The sequence below is a fragment of the Conger conger genome, chromosome 4, assembly GCF_963514075.1.
Source record: "Conger conger chromosome 4, fConCon1.1, whole genome shotgun sequence".
NCBI classification, from domain to species: Eukaryota; Metazoa; Chordata; class Actinopteri; order Anguilliformes; family Congridae; genus Conger; species Conger conger.
The window spans coordinates 26,242,168-26,257,701 of record NC_083763.1 but is presented as its reverse complement, the minus strand read 5'-3'; the positions used below and the strand labels follow the sequence as shown (position 1 = coordinate 26,257,701).

The 15,534-nt window shown below is 41.7% G+C and overlaps 1 protein-coding gene across 1 annotated transcript in view; it reads right to left on the bottom strand.

Annotated features, from left to right (window-relative positions):
- Positions 1-2,022: 2,022 nt before the first annotated feature.
- Positions 2,023-15,534, bottom strand: part of LOC133126133 (kinesin-1 heavy chain) — a 32,407-nt gene continuing 18,895 nt past the window's right edge. Inside the window, exons 13-26 of the mRNA XM_061237981.1 lie at positions 14,834-14,902; positions 12,550-12,756; positions 11,573-11,716; positions 10,731-10,919; positions 10,463-10,580; positions 9,989-10,044; positions 9,395-9,504; positions 8,675-8,776; positions 8,488-8,548; positions 8,282-8,353; positions 7,778-7,882; positions 7,108-7,324; positions 5,648-5,783; positions 2,023-5,178 (exon numbers count right to left, since the gene is read on the bottom strand). Coding sequence (XP_061093965.1) covers positions 5,172-5,178; positions 5,648-5,783; positions 7,108-7,324; positions 7,778-7,882; positions 8,282-8,353; positions 8,488-8,548; positions 8,675-8,776; positions 9,395-9,504; positions 9,989-10,044; positions 10,463-10,580; positions 10,731-10,919; positions 11,573-11,716; positions 12,550-12,756; positions 14,834-14,902 — 1,593 coding nt within the window. The 3' untranslated portion in view covers positions 2,023-5,171. The remainder of the gene's footprint in view (positions 5,179-5,647; positions 5,784-7,107; positions 7,325-7,777; positions 7,883-8,281; positions 8,354-8,487; positions 8,549-8,674; positions 8,777-9,394; positions 9,505-9,988; positions 10,045-10,462; positions 10,581-10,730; positions 10,920-11,572; positions 11,717-12,549; positions 12,757-14,833; positions 14,903-15,534) is intronic.

Below are 15,534 nucleotides of genomic sequence, written 5' to 3'. Positions count from 1 at the left end.
ATCAAGGGTGCCAATAATTATGGAGCCCACTGTATTTTCCTTAAGTCGACGGATTTTAGTACCTTCGAAAACAAGATAACATGGAATCGGCCTATGACTGTGCCAGATCCGCCTTTGGAGTCCACCAGACACTTTGCATTAAATTAAACATTTAGACGGCCTAAAATTAGTTGCGTATGCATTGAACATACTTTGGATAAACTATGCCAATGTAATATTTACACATGTTGGGCCATTTATTTTGAATTTATAGTATTCAAGAAATTTCGGGAGTCTACTGGAATGTCAGATGGCAATTTAGGTAGTGGCAATTAGTATACGGTAGTAAATCTTAATTAGGCTTATTTCGAACCCAATTAAAGACAAAGATATAATAGATTTTAGGAGTTAGGCTATTTAAAGAAAGCAAACTATTCATTGACAACACTTACGACAGTCTAACTAGTTGATCGTGTTTTCCCCATAAAGAAAGGTGTGCAATTTCATTTGACAATTTAGCGATTTAAAAAGCCAATGACTAAAAAGGAAACACGCAATTTTACGAACGTCATTCAGTTATGCATCATTCGGAAAAATAGAACAAGCAGCTTATCTAAAATGCAAACAACATACAGCGAATGAAATGGCCATATTCCCATATTTCATACGAGTGCCTGACCGCGACTTTCGCGTGCGTGTGACATGGTTTTATGGGCTGGCCACTTTCCTACTCTGCTTTGGCTCACTTCAGAACTCGCAAGGGGGTGGGCACTGGGTTGCCTCTCTCATGCATGTTTTACTTCGTTTGGGACTTGGCAGTCATTAGATCCCTGAATCACAGACCACTTTAGTCTCCAGTAAAACCAACTGGAGCCAAGTAAGAACAATTAGATTGCATTTCAAAGCGGGGCTTACCTGCCCCGCCCGACCCACCTCACGGTGCGAACCCCAAGTTCTGCTGTTTATTTTATAATAGTCGATTATGATTGCTGCTTCCCGTTGATTTACGTGTGCAAAGGGATCTTCAAATGATTAAGTGCAGCGACTCGCAGATATTTATCTGTTAGTAGGGGAGACCAGGGTTGGTTGGCACACTGAATATAATAATTCATGCATCATTGATCGATTTAAAAAGTTCGCAACATGACTTCGATTAGTCATCTAATCTTTCAAAACAATTGACATTCATATGCATGTATTTATAATCGAGACCTCTTATTTTCTACAGGTTAGAATATTCTAACAAATTATGCAGCAGTGAAAAGTGTGCCTACCATCCAATCTCACCTACTCATCGCTTTTTGTAATGCGCATACAGCTAGTTTGTACTTTCGCTGGATATTTAAATTTCATAATTGGTACACATTCAAAAGCAGACCTATATTCTGTCATTAGAATTAAGCTTTTATCCACTCAATGTTATTATCTGCCAAGAAAAGATCAAAACAAAATTCATATAACGTCTTGATAGCCCGATAGCCAGGACTGAATTACAACAATCACCAGGACTACTGTGGCATGATTATAGTCTTAAACTAAGATTGTAGGCTATTTGGAAAAGTCTTCAAACAGGTGTCCTGCAAATGCGAGATAGTATATCATAAAAGGGAATATAAGGTGGACCATAGCATACACGCCTGTATTCATGTTTGAATCCATCATTGTCCGGTAAATGAAGGGGTGCAAGGGGAACTATAAGTAGTTGAATCAGTCAAGCTAAAGAAAAAACACAGGTCCTGTTCCCAAGTCATTTTTATGGTGGATTCACGGCGCCATCTGCTGTTGAGAAACGGTAAAGCAAAACGGTAGTTCAATTACATTTTAAGCAAAGCAATTTTAGCAGTGGCCTATCCTGTAAAGCAAAGGAAGTCAGATATGAACCAAGTAGGAAGACAAGCAGGTACACCAACAAACTTTCACTTATCTTTGAATATGTAGCCTACAGTGTGAGTTGTCAACCCATCAGTGCGGTCACTTTTTCCTGCCTCTGACAATGTAACATTATTGCCATTAAAACATTAAACATGAAAAAATATATATTGGTCTTTTTTACTTTTTTTAATGACACCAACAAAATTGGGAAGAAAACACAAATTCTAAATTTGCTTTAAAAGTACTTTGTTGTATTTAAGTTTAACACACAGTGGTTATTTGAAAATAAATGGTTTTCAGTTTTCATAATTCAACCCGTGTCAGGTGACTCTCTTATGTTTTTTCTTTAACACAATTCCCTTTTATTGAGGGATTTCTTACAACAAACTTTTTTTTCCATTAAGTATAAACCTCCAAAATGCATCATACTGGCAGAATCACCCTTTACTCCGATTAATTGTACTTTACGAATCACCCGGTTCATCGGCAAAACAAAGTGGAATATCTTAGCATTTACATCACTGTTAGAGTAGTCGAATAATAATGCATCCATCTTGATTTACAAGCGCAGTCCATTTTAATATGTGAATCATAACATTCTAACTTAGGGAAGCAAACCGTTAGTGTGTGCATCCTTAATTTGACATCATGGTGCAAACTACAGAACATAATTGATGGAACTGAACATAAAGTGATTAAAGATTACAAGTTGATGTATTTAGTCAATTTGTTTTATCATAATTTAATCACTTGTACATTTACAGCATGCAGTCAATTCCAAAGTATAGGACACAACTAAAACCTAATGCCCACCTGCAATGACCCAGTGCCTTCATCCCATTGGTAAAATCATCACTGTCAATCAAAAACGATGTTTGCTATTACACAGCGACATATTTCAGCAGCTTTCTATTCCAGAATTAAACACAATTTAAGCTATTCACCACAAACAAATGGTTATTATTGTTTTTGGGTTTTGTGGGGGTTTTTTTTACATTTTATTTTATTTGTGCTCAATTACTAGAGTAAAACCAGGGCAAACAAGCCTACAGTAAGCACTTTAAAAGGATACATCATAATGGCTTTACCATTCTAGTGTTACACAGGAGAACTTGGTACACACTTAGCATTGTCCTGTCCAAGTATTTTGCCACAGATAAGAACCTTCTCTGTACGAATTCAAAAAAGCAGAATGAAGGCAAACTGTGTTAACTATTTTTACACACAAATATTTAATGTACATCATAGGTCTCAACTCAGAGACGTCTAGTGGAGACGCACCAACTTGTTTTAAACCGAATCCAGGATTGGAGCACTTTGAACTGGAATCTGAATGCCCGTTTTATACAGATGGTAAGTGCAGTAATTTTTTTATTTGGAGATGACCAATTTAAAGTGCATTAGACTCAATGAAGAACCCTATGTCAGAGCACCAAGGCAGTCTATTCAAACATCTCTGCATTCTCCAGATGAGGGAGCAGTTTTATTTGTTTGATGCACGTAAAGCAAATCCCACTTCCTCCTTAATTTCCCTGTATATCCTTCACAGTTATGGGGCGATATTGCGCACAAAGTTAGGTCTCCCTTCACTCTGACCAGGCCCAATCGCGGCTTTGCAGAGGGTTCTGAACTTAAGACACGATACAAATTTTATGTTCTCTTTCTTTTGAGGGGAAAAAAAAAAAACAGAAATGAAACCAAAAAGCATGACATAAAATACAGAATCTGTGTCTCCTGACTGGTCAGTTTTTAATAAATAACTCAAATTGTGTTCGTCATGGAAGAACGCCGTTAAGCAGAGGACAAACAGTTACTTGTTAATTACACCGCTGTCCTCTTCGCGCGCCCCTGCTAATCTCAATAGCCAATAAGAGACAGATGCATGGTGTTGCAAACTGTGGAACCCTCACCGGAGTGAATAAGCGGACTTGACAAAAGGAAAAAAGAAAAGAAAAAAGAAAAAGTCTGAAAGAAACAACAGGCTAATTAAATGTATGCGAAACACAGACAACCACAGCTAGGCACCAAGAAAAAAATGAGTATTACAACAAAAAAAGAAAACGAAAAAAAATAGGGAAAGTCACAATTGGTCTTAAAAGTCCAATGGGGGATAACTGCTAAAAGTTTGATAAAACGCCCGTTCCTCTCGTTCCCCAAATGTACACTGCAAGCAAATGAATAAAAACTATTACTATACATCAGTGATCATTATCCTAAGTGATACCTTGCAAACATTACGGGATGCCCAATTCACAACAGGTAGCATAACACCAATATTAATAATAAAGTCCTGTCACCTCAACAACTGTATCAGAGAGAAAGCATGTGTGTTAAGCACATGAAGCCCATAATTTTGATTATAAAATAATCTACAAACCAATACGTTATGGTCCAGCGGGCCTAAAAATGATATAACATGAGCACAACCGTTTAAAAATTAAAATTAAAAAGCACACTAGATGACAAAGGACTAGCTATATATTGGGCAGGACAAGCAAGTGTTCCATTTCCATTTACCAAAGGCATATACATTTGCATACGCAGATATATATATATGTTCAGTAACAATGCTGTTAAACCATTTTTTTGTTATCATACATTACATTAATGTGCTGAAAGACCTGGCGATAAAGTACAGTTGTTAATGCCTAAGCTCCCTTCTTCCGTCCAGCTGTAGTCACATGACCTTATCCTGTTCACTTTCAGTGACGCCTTTCTTTCAGCCCAGAATCTAAAACACCCACTTTTAAGAAAAAATGTTCAGTGCTATTTCAAATCTGTACAATGGGACAGTAGTGTTTCCGATTCATCGATTCAACTCAACTTTAAACAAGCTTATCAAATCTACTCAGAGAAATGGTTCTACAATCCCTAAAACAATCGGGGTGTGCATTAGATTATGCTAGGACATTTCTGCTAATATCTCTTCTTTTTTTTTTCTTTTTTCCCTCTTTTTAATTTTTAGTTTTTTTTTGTTTTTGTTTTTTAACCTGTAACATACATTCAACTTGGCACAGTGAAGACTAATCTCAAGATATGAATGACGACAAACTGTGCAATATAACGGAGCTACACCAAGTCGTACGTTGTTAGTTTGCAGGATGCCTAGATTGCACTGTGTTTTTGTTTCATCTGTGATTTAATTTCATGTGGGAATCAATTATATAAAGGGGAAAAAAGATCAAGGTAGAACTGTACAGGCCAGATATAGTTTATATATTTATATATACTGAAAAGTCCCCCTGGTGAAAAAGTTCACTGTAATGGAATGACAGGTTTTCCGTTCGCCGTCTGCAACTTCCACTCCGATCATGTCATCTTCAGCAGCTGTGGAGAAGGAGGGAGGGAGGAGGAAGAGAAATACATTTTTAAGAACGGTCTTAAAAACCAGAACAAAGTCTAAGATTAAATATAAACCCATCCTGAAGGAGTGTGCAGTAATAAACCAAAATAGACACAAACTCATTACTGGAATCTAAGTACTGTAGTCTTCCGCCTCTTGTTTGCTGAAAAGACAATCGTAAACCTTAGAGTGAGATCTTACGACCCCTCAATGAGTGAGACTACAACCAGTCAATTCATCGACTTGTTTGAACAATTCAAAAGACGACTGGTTCTAAACGGTCACATACTGATGCTGTTTGTGAGACCCACTGAAATCAGTCGCTCCTCCCAGTTTTTGGCTTAACAAAGCCCCTCTTCTCCCATTGCCATACAAGATCCCCGAGTATAAAAAACCTTTGAGGTTCGGTTACAGTAAAATAATAAATAAATAAACGAGTCCACCAGCGCTCACTTCCTGTCCTGCTTGACTCCTCCACCTCCCCGGATGGCCGCAGGCTGGCTGTTCTGATAGATGTTTCCGCTGCTGCGGCTGATGTTGGGGTGGGTGGGGGAGGCCACTGGGGGCTGGCCTGGCCTGATGGGCTTGGCTGTGGACGACAAGAGCAAGTTCAGACAAAAGATTTCCATCTAAATGTTTTGCAAATGTTAAAGGAGTAACATGGTGGTTGAATGTGACACTTGCCTGTTGTCTTTAGACAAAAATGGAAGAAATGTCATTTTTAAAATTATTATTATTATTATTATTAAGTCATTTAAATGTATTTTAAAACTTTATTTTTCCTGAGCTGAAATTTCTCACTATAAAAGTTCACTCAAACTGTCTGGGCTTGGTAATGAGAACTGTTAATTAGCTATGATCGACAGATCATTACCATAGCTACCTCCATGATACGCGCTCATCTTAGGAGAATTTTCACAAGCTAGCTAACTTAGTATATCAACTATCGAAAGCTAAGGTAAGGATGCTGGTTTATCCAATAATTTTTACTAGCTAGCTAGGTAGCTAGCCAGCCAAGTTAAGATAAAAGCACAACTATAGCATCCTTATGAAAGAAAACTAGCTAGCTGAAGTTATTGATAATGGCACCTTAGGAAAGCAAACTAGCAACAAGTTCAGAAAACAGATACGTTTACATCCAAATGTTTAAAAAATAAGCAAATTTTAAAAATGTTGGCTAAATAAAATGCGAATCAGCGTTTGTTTCCATCAGCTACTGTTGTGTGAATGTTCTGAAGAGAGAGTCACATGACTGGGGGGCAGTCACATGACTGGGGGCCCAGGGAACCAGACCACATGATAATGAGCACAAGTCCTCTATGACCAAGCATGTTTCACAGCTCTTACATAAGGCATGACAGAGCAGGACAAAGTCGCCATGGCTTCATGGGCACTTGTTTTTACCAACGAACACAATAACGGCTTAACAAAAACCTGTGAAGATCCAGCGGCGTCACTTACCGACACAAGGAGAAATCGGATAATGCAACCGAGCTGAACACAGTATTTAGATAGACAAATCCTCTGAAGAGCTGTTTGTACCAGATCTCAATTTTATTTATCACAGTCCTCTAATCCACTTCCTTTTGCCACACACTGATAAACTCATCCAGCAGCAATTTGCAAAAAACTTTTGTACAAACCTAAAGTTAGGAAAAACAATTACTCAACACTCATTTTAGTTGACTAAGTATATGGCCCCATACACTCCCCTACCCAAACTGGAGCCCAAACGGTAAGCATCAGTGTGTGTGTAAGTGTGTGTGAGTGTGAGTAAGTGTGTGAGTGTGTAAGTGTGTGAGTGTGTAAGAGTGTGAGTAAGTGTGTGAGAGAGTGTGTATATACATATACATATGCCTATGTGTCTGCATGTGTGTGCGTGCGTGCATGCATAAGAGACCAGGAATACGCACCGATCTGGGCGGAGTGCCCCCTCCTGGCCATGTTCTTGGCCCTCACGGCCTCCTTGATGCGGTCCACCTCCTGCTGGTAGCGCTTGCGGTCACGCGCCGCATTCTCTTTGGCCTCTTTCAGAGCCGACTCCAGCGCCTTGACCCTCTCGGCCGTGGCGCGGAGACGCTTCTCCAGTTTAGGAAGCTCACAGCGGAGGTCTGCATTGTCACGCACCAGCTGCAAGGGGAGCGCCAAAGCGTGCACGGTCAGTTACTGAGGGGTCACGAAGGGTTTAAGAGCATTTACTCATGTTCGGAATACAGCAACGTCTACGTAAACTTCCTGCCCAGCTTCACAGAGCTTGTCTGTTATTTGCATTAAGGTCAACTTACAGGAAGTTGACCATACTATAATTTGTACAGTAACATTACTGATAGCGTCTAAATCAGTGTTTCCCAACTCCAGTCCTCGGGACCCACATGCCAGAAGGTTTTTGTTGTAACCAGTAACTCACACACCTGATTTAATGATTGAACCAATCAAAACCACAAAAATGCCCTTGATTAGTTAAATCAGGTGTGTGAGCTACTGGTTACAAAAAAAACCTTCTGGCAAGTGGGTCCCGAGGACTGGAGTTGGGAAACACTGGTCTAAATGTTCCGCCACAGAAAAGGTCTGTCGTTCTCGTACCTGTTTGTGAACCTTGGTGAGCTGTTCCAGATTGTTCTCCAGGAAGGAGATCTTCTGCTTCTGAGCAGCACTGCCGCCAGTGTCATCGGAGTCCATCTCGGCACTCTGGGAAGGCAAACTTTAAATTAATCCACTTGGACAGTATGTCAATCAGAGAATAGCATCTGTCCGTCCAAGGACACAGTCTGTTCATCATGCGGAACATACTGAAGTGATTTATAGTGCCACAGTAACATAAACCCGCCCAAATCAAATTAACTTTAATGAGATCACAAAGGTACGTTGTTCATAATTTTATTATGGCACGTGTTAAGCAGGATGGCAGACTAGGTCTTAAATACACTTTAGGACACATTCACCCATATGTGCCATAGAATGAAGATGCAAGCATCGACATATGACAGTATAGTAATAATGACTGAGAAAAGCATAATGCATTTGTGTCTCCGGTACACTGAGGGGTTGTCCATCACCAACCATTTTTAACAGTGAGGGTCTGGTTACCTTCTTAACTCTTGTGGCCAAATCTTGAACAAACAACTTCCTAAGATTGTGCAGAGTCTGGAGCTCCTTCGCCTGAGAAAGAGACACAGACAGACAGGGTTAGAGGGGGGGGTGAAATGAAGGAAATTAAGTTGTTCACACCTAAGACCAGACACCTCGAACATGCCCTGAACTGAACTTCCAGAACATTCCGCACACAAACTCACCACTGTCTCCTCCAGCCCCTTCAGGTCTTGTCTGGCCTGCTCCCTCCGGTCCTGCATCACCCTGCACACACACACACAGCCATACACTCAGTAACACACAGTGTTTATCAGTTAACCGTGTCCTAGCGGAACAAGGGTAGCGTGGGGAGGCTGTGTAATTGACCGGAGGCCGGGAGACGGGACGTACGTGAGCTCGTGCAGCTTGCGGCTCTTCTCCTGGTCGGTGGACTTGAGCTTCTCGTGCTCCACCCGCAGCCTCTCCTGCTCCAGCATGATCTTCTGGTTCAGACTGCGGAGGGCAGGGGAACGCGCAGCGGTGAGGACGGGCCAAAACGACGAGGATAAACAGGACTAGCACTGCAGCCCACGCCGAGCGCGCATTAGCACGTCATGTAGAGGGATACTGAAGCTGCAGCTTGTTGAACAGGAAATGACTGACATGTCAGCTGAGCGACTAATAAAGTTTACAAATTAGCTTACAGGGTAGCATAATGGAAACTGGGCTTGCAACTCTGAGGTTAAGTTTTATTCCAGGGTGGGGCAATGCCATTGTACCCTTGAGCAAGGCACTTAACCCAAACAGCTAAACCTGAATATCCAGCTATACAAAATGGGTTGTATGTGAAGAATGCAAACGATGCAGATCACTCTGGATGTAAAAAAGTGTCAGTACTATATGTGAAGAGAGAGGGGCCTGTCAGTTTAAGATGTGAGAGAAAATGAATACTTTCATCATGTTTCTTCAATGCCCTGAACAATAAAGAGTGACTGACCACCATGTTACTCCTGTGAGGGGGAGAGGGGTCAGACCTCTATGTCAGTATACGATGTTAGAGGGGTCTGACAGTACTGTGTCAGTATAAGATGTGAGAGGGGTCTGACATTAGATTTAGAGAAGTAGACTCACTCCTGCAGTTCGGTGATGAGTTTCTCTTTCTTATCCAGCTCATCCCGCAGGCTGCTGATCTGCTTGTGATGGGCCTCACGGTGACCCTGAATCTGCTTCTCCACTGCCTCCTGTGCAGACAAGAGACACGTCGTAAAAATACAGCAAGCACACGTCCAGTACACACACACACACCCAGAAACATACAGCAAACACACGTCCAGTACACACACACACACACACACACACACACACACACACACACACCCAGAAACATACAGCCAACACACATCCAGTACACACACATCCATAAAATATACAGTAAACGCACATCCAGTACACACACATCCATAAAATATACAGTAAACGCACATCCAGTACACACACATCCATAAAACATACAGCGAACTCACGTCCAGTACACACACATCCATAAAACATACAGCAAACACATTGACAAAACTCATACATCGTATACCAAAACACCTCTATGACTGATTCTTAATTTAACAAAAATAACGAATGCTTAGTCCTGAATTCAGACACATTAAAGAAGAGAAATGTGGGTATACGTAGTGGTTTAAAATGGTATGCGCAAAGAGTGGCAAGAGATACCTTGACTTCATTGGCTGTCTGAATCTCATTTTCCTTCTCCATAGCGTGAACTTTCTCTGTGAAGGAAAATAAATACATATTTACACTCTCACCACTAGGAGGCTCCAAAGTACACACTGTGTAAAGTGCCTGCAACAACCTTGATCTGCGCAGTGAGAAAGAAACTGGAGCATCTTATCTACAGCATGATGAACACTGATAAAGTTAAATGATAGCAAGTGAGAAAGAAACTGGAGCATCTTATCTACAGCATGAGCAGCAGTGGAGGATGGTATTAGTATAATTTAATGGACATTTTAAAACAATCCCCACAGCCCAACTGAAAAACAAGCTTTTTGCATGTGTGGTAGCACTGCACTAAAATAGCTGTGGATGAAATAAAAGGTTAATTTGATGTAGAACTGTTTTAAAGAAAACACATTTCATGGGCCGCTAAATCAGTTGTGGCTGCAGAGGGGTGAGGACAAGGCCTACCCTGAGCACTGATCTTCACCAGCTCTTCATTCAGAGAGTCAACAGACTCCTCCAGCTGTCTCTTCTTCTGCTCCACGTTTTGCAGGTACTCCGTCAGGGACTTGATCTTGGCCTCATGCTTTTGGGGGGGGGGGGGGGGGGAAGAGAGAAGAGATTAGGACTCCTCCCCCTCTGCCGCTACGCTTTAGTCAGGGGACCGGGTCGGGGGGCCGGACAGTCAGGGGACCGGGTCGGGGGTCCGGACAGCGGGGGGGGGGGGGGGGGTTACCTGGGAGATGCGCAGCTGGCAGGCGGCCAGCTCCTTCTCGTTCTCGTCCATCTTCTTGTTGCTCTCGGCCTGGGTGCTCTCCAGCTGCTTGCTGCGCTTCACCATGGTCTTCACCTCAGACTTCATCTTGCTGATGTAGAGGCGCGCCACCGTGAACTCCTCATCGATCAGCCCGCTGCCCTCGTGTTGCTGTGGGGGAGGAAAAGACCCAGATTCATCAAAACATGGCCAACGTCCACTCTTCTGTCAAATAAAACTGCAATAGCCGAGTGGCTTGAAGGTTGGTGGTTCAAGCCCCAGGGTAGCCACAGCAATTGCAATAAAATAGTTAGCTAAATAACTAATGTAACAGATTAAATAAATAATTTATTTAGCTGATCCTTTTAGCCAAAGCGACTTACAATTGAACAGACTGCGCAGGGGACAATCCCCCCTGGAGCAACGTGGGGTTAAGGGCCTTGCTCAAGGGCCCAACAGCTGTGTGGATCTTATCATGGCTACACCGAGGCTTGAAACACCAATCTTCCGGGTCCCAGTCATGAACCACCAGGCTACAGATCACAGTCCAGTATGACCGCCTTTAACAGTTTTAATATTAAGCGGATCAGCTGGTTTTGAGACCACAATGCAATTAAGTATAGTCTGCACAAATCAATTTGAAATGGCTAGCCTAAGGCGTATTCCATTTCTCAGACTTGATGTAACAATATCGCATCAATTACCTTCAACAGTGTTGTTTGCATTGGAAAATTGGGTCTTGTAAGTACTGCCAAAAAAAACATTTCATGTTTCCACCTGCAAAACCTGGGTCTTCCCTACAAATAAACAGACGGAGGGCTTACCTTGATGTCATTGCTGCCCACTGCAATGCCTATTTCAGCCAGGTCTTTCAGGAGAGAGGACATCATCTCTGTAACCCTCTTCTTCTGGTGGTTTGTCATCTCCTTCAGCTTCTGAAGCTCGGAGTCGATAGACGCCAGGACACTCTAGGAATGCAGTCAACAGGCAAATATCTTAATCACAAAAATCTCTTCATTTTATCAATACCCAAAATATCACTCTCGTAGTATAGCAGGCATTGACACCCAAGTGCCAATGACATTCATGACATTCATCACCGAATCAGTATATCAAGGTCTAAAAGCTGCAACGCTGATTCTACTTTCTGTCTGAAGTGGATGTTCTTGTTTATTCAGCACACATCTGCTGTCTAGATGAGCTGGTGAGTCACTGTTGAGCCACTGTCGAGCATCAAAGCCTGTTGGTGTCTGTCAAACCCAGGATAATTAGAGCAAGACAAGAACGGGGGAATTATTCCATACAGGGGTACAGCGCGAAAAGAGCTTTGTGGAGTTATAATAAAAATAAGAGTACAGGCATGTTCATTGGTAAAATCAAACCACGTATTAAAGGAATAGACCAACATTTAGTGAAATATACCTTTTTTCCGACTTACCTTGTGTGAGTAAGTCTGGGTATCACGTGTATTACACGTGATACCCAGACTTACTCACACAAGGATACCTTGTGTAAATAAGACAGCCTCGCAGTTGCTGTAAGGTGTATTTCCTCACTTTGAAGGAGGAAGGCGACCGACTCCTATAGGCTGCAAGTCTTTATGCTAAGCTAACACATTATGCTAACATGGAAACCGAGCCAGTGAATGCACAAAAATGAAAATGAAATCAAACTTAGTCTGGGTAAGTCAGAAAAACTGTAAAAAAGATAAATAAATACAAATGTCGGTGTATTCCTTTAAGGTTGTGAGAAGTCGTCAGGTGGCGGTGAGGGGGGTCAGCATACCTAATGTAACCCTTACCGATTTTTGGTTGAGCTCATCGCTGAGGAGCTCAAACTCCCTGGTCCTGTCCTCCACCTCCTGGCTCTTCTGGTCGTAGTTGACAGCCAGCTCCTCCAGGGCCTGGAGCACCTCCTTCACCTCGTCCTTAGAGGCCTCGTTCTCCGCCTGCAGCCGGTTCAGCTCCGCCTGCAGGTTGTCGTGGTCACGCCGGGATGAAGCCAGAAGCTGGGGAGAGGTGGCATGTGTGAGTGAGTCAGATCAAACAAAGACCAGCTTAAAGAGTTTTCCAAATGATCAGCACTCCAGAGCACTGGACAGGTCAAACCAGGGGTGTCAAACTCCAGTTCTGGAAGGCCAAAGTGTCTGCAGGTATTTGTGGTGTGGACTGAAATTCATCGCTGAAACACCCCAAAAACTTAGGCTTGACACTTTGGTTTGACCAATCAGCACCTGATAGTAGGGATGTCACAAGAACCGATACTTCAAAATGAATGCCAAAATTAATAAAACGTACAGTACTGGTAGTAGCGAGTAAAATATTTGTGCCGTATTCCTGTCTAACTGGCAACAAGCAGAGGAAGACTAAGCTGGGAAACTGGGGAAAGCATTCCAGTTGTCAGTTCTCCTGCAGCAATAGCAACTGACATGTTGACTCACCCTCTGCCTGTGTTTATAGTCCTTAAATTTGGGTTTCAAAGTGTACATTTGTCCGGCAGTCACTCTGTATCAAAACATTGTAAAGCTATACAGCACTTAAAGCTCATTGGTTGGAAAATGGTTCCAACTGCCATAGCCAATGCCATGTTGGGGGCTTATTCTCATTGTTCGTGTCTCTGCCCAAATTACAGTCCAGACAAGCAATCACTGAAACTCAGTGTACTATTGCTTATTATCCAAGCAAAGACTACTTAACTAGTTATAAAATACCAGTTTGTTATCGGTAGCAACAAGCAAATTAGCTATACTTAGCTTGAAGAATTTACAAATATCCACTTGAGATAAAATATAAGCAATATGGACATAGTAGTGATTGCACAAGCATTGTGCTTCAAGTGGATATTTGTACATTCGGGAAGCTAACTACTTACCACTAATCTGCTTGTTATAGCGAACTGGTATTGTTTTCTAACTAGATAAGCAATAGTATACACAGTTCCAGTGATCGCTTGTCTGGAGTGCAATTTGGGCAGCTACATGTTCCTTTTGTCCTTTTGTGTTCAATCATCCGTAAACCATAAAACTAAGTTGCAGTTGCATCGTTTGTGGTAGACTATCATATCTTAGTTATATAGCCAGCTAGCTACGTAGCCAAATAACTTGCTTGCTCACAATATAGTTGGTTAGCTAAAGTGAAAACTTTAAATAGTGTTGTGTAGCACACCAAAGTCAAGATCTCAACATTTTCTTACTAGAACACTATGAAAAGGCGGCAGGCTCTGTTGCGTTTGTCAGTGTCAGCTTTCCAAAACAGTGCATGAGAAACTGTATAATAACGGAAGCATAAAAAGTGTTGTAGTTTGAGGTTGTCGGTTGTTGCAATTCCTCTCTTGATCATTAGGAGTCCAAAATTACCTATTGTACCTTTAATTTACCAAATAACTGGATGAGCAGATGGATTGGCCTTATCAACAGCGACCAAACAAAACTGATGAAAATTCAGAAAATAAAACTTTTAGAAGTCGAATTCCATCTTCTACTTTTGCCGTTTATTGAGGATGTGACAGAAATTTTCAGAACAGCTGACCATCATCAAAAGCTACCCTTTTTAATGTTCGATTGAACAAGTAACCTTAAAAATATATTTTTATGAGTTTGGCTTCTGCTATTGGCTTCTGCTACATCATACTAGCCTCATATGGTGATCAATGAAAGTGAAGAGTACATTGGCACTTCTTGTGAGTTATCACCACAGCAGTGAAGTAAAGGAAAGTCAGCAAACTACTTTTTCTGTGAGAAATGCATTGTCGAGCCTCCATTAGGCCAGAACAGACTGAAGTAAGATAAGGCAATGAAGCACAATTACTGTACTGTAGTGTAGTGTAGTTTTTGTCATAGTAGTTAATCCCTGCATAGTAACAAAGTAAGCAAATGGCTAGAGACGCATTCCTTCGTTTGAACTTGGAATCACATGGCATTTCTGTAGAGTCTCGCCACTGGTCCACACGAGCCAAGTGGGCCCTGCGTCAAGCCCGCAGGGGCACTGGGGAAACAGCCGGCTCTCCTGCGCCCCAGTCAGAGCACTAATCTGTGGGTAAAAGCCTGGCGCGACCCTGTTTTACAAAGCACCCAGCAGGGTACTCACCTCCTCCTGGTCCAGCATCTGCTGTTTCAGCTTCTCTGCCAGCTGGCTCTGCTGATTGATCTCATCGTCCTGCCAGGGAAAACACAAACAAACACAAACACAGTCTTAGTCATTGACACACAAGTCAACAAGACCATTCTTCAGGTGTATCAGTAGCAGTAATAATAATTACAACATTAAACCTATTTTTCTATGTGGTACAACTTTGTGATGTAATCATATAATGATCATACACAAAACGTACATTGAAGCACTCAAAGCCAGCTAATTCTTAAAGGCCCACACGCATATGTTTAGTGTTTTTCATATCCTGTTGGAGCCTACTGATTCAAGTGGAAGAAAAAGAAAAAAAAAGGAATTTTGATGTAAGTATGCATATTTTAGGATGGAACTGCTATTTTTGCAAACTGTTTGCCATATGATTTCTCACGTGAAAAGACGCATGTTTTTGCATAGTTATCGAATGAAGTTGCTAAATATAAACCTTTGCGCCCGCGTAATCTGCCACTTTGAGACCGAACCAAAAGCCTTTTGACACCTTTTGAGAACCCTTTTTATCTTCTAAATTAGTTAGTTGTTAGTCAATTACCCGCAATTTTGCTTCTCAATCATACTCCTTCACTTGTATTCTCTCCACTTAAGCTACACTTTCACCACTGTCCATGTTAACACAGAGCTGACCACAGGAGGCAGAGGTGGAG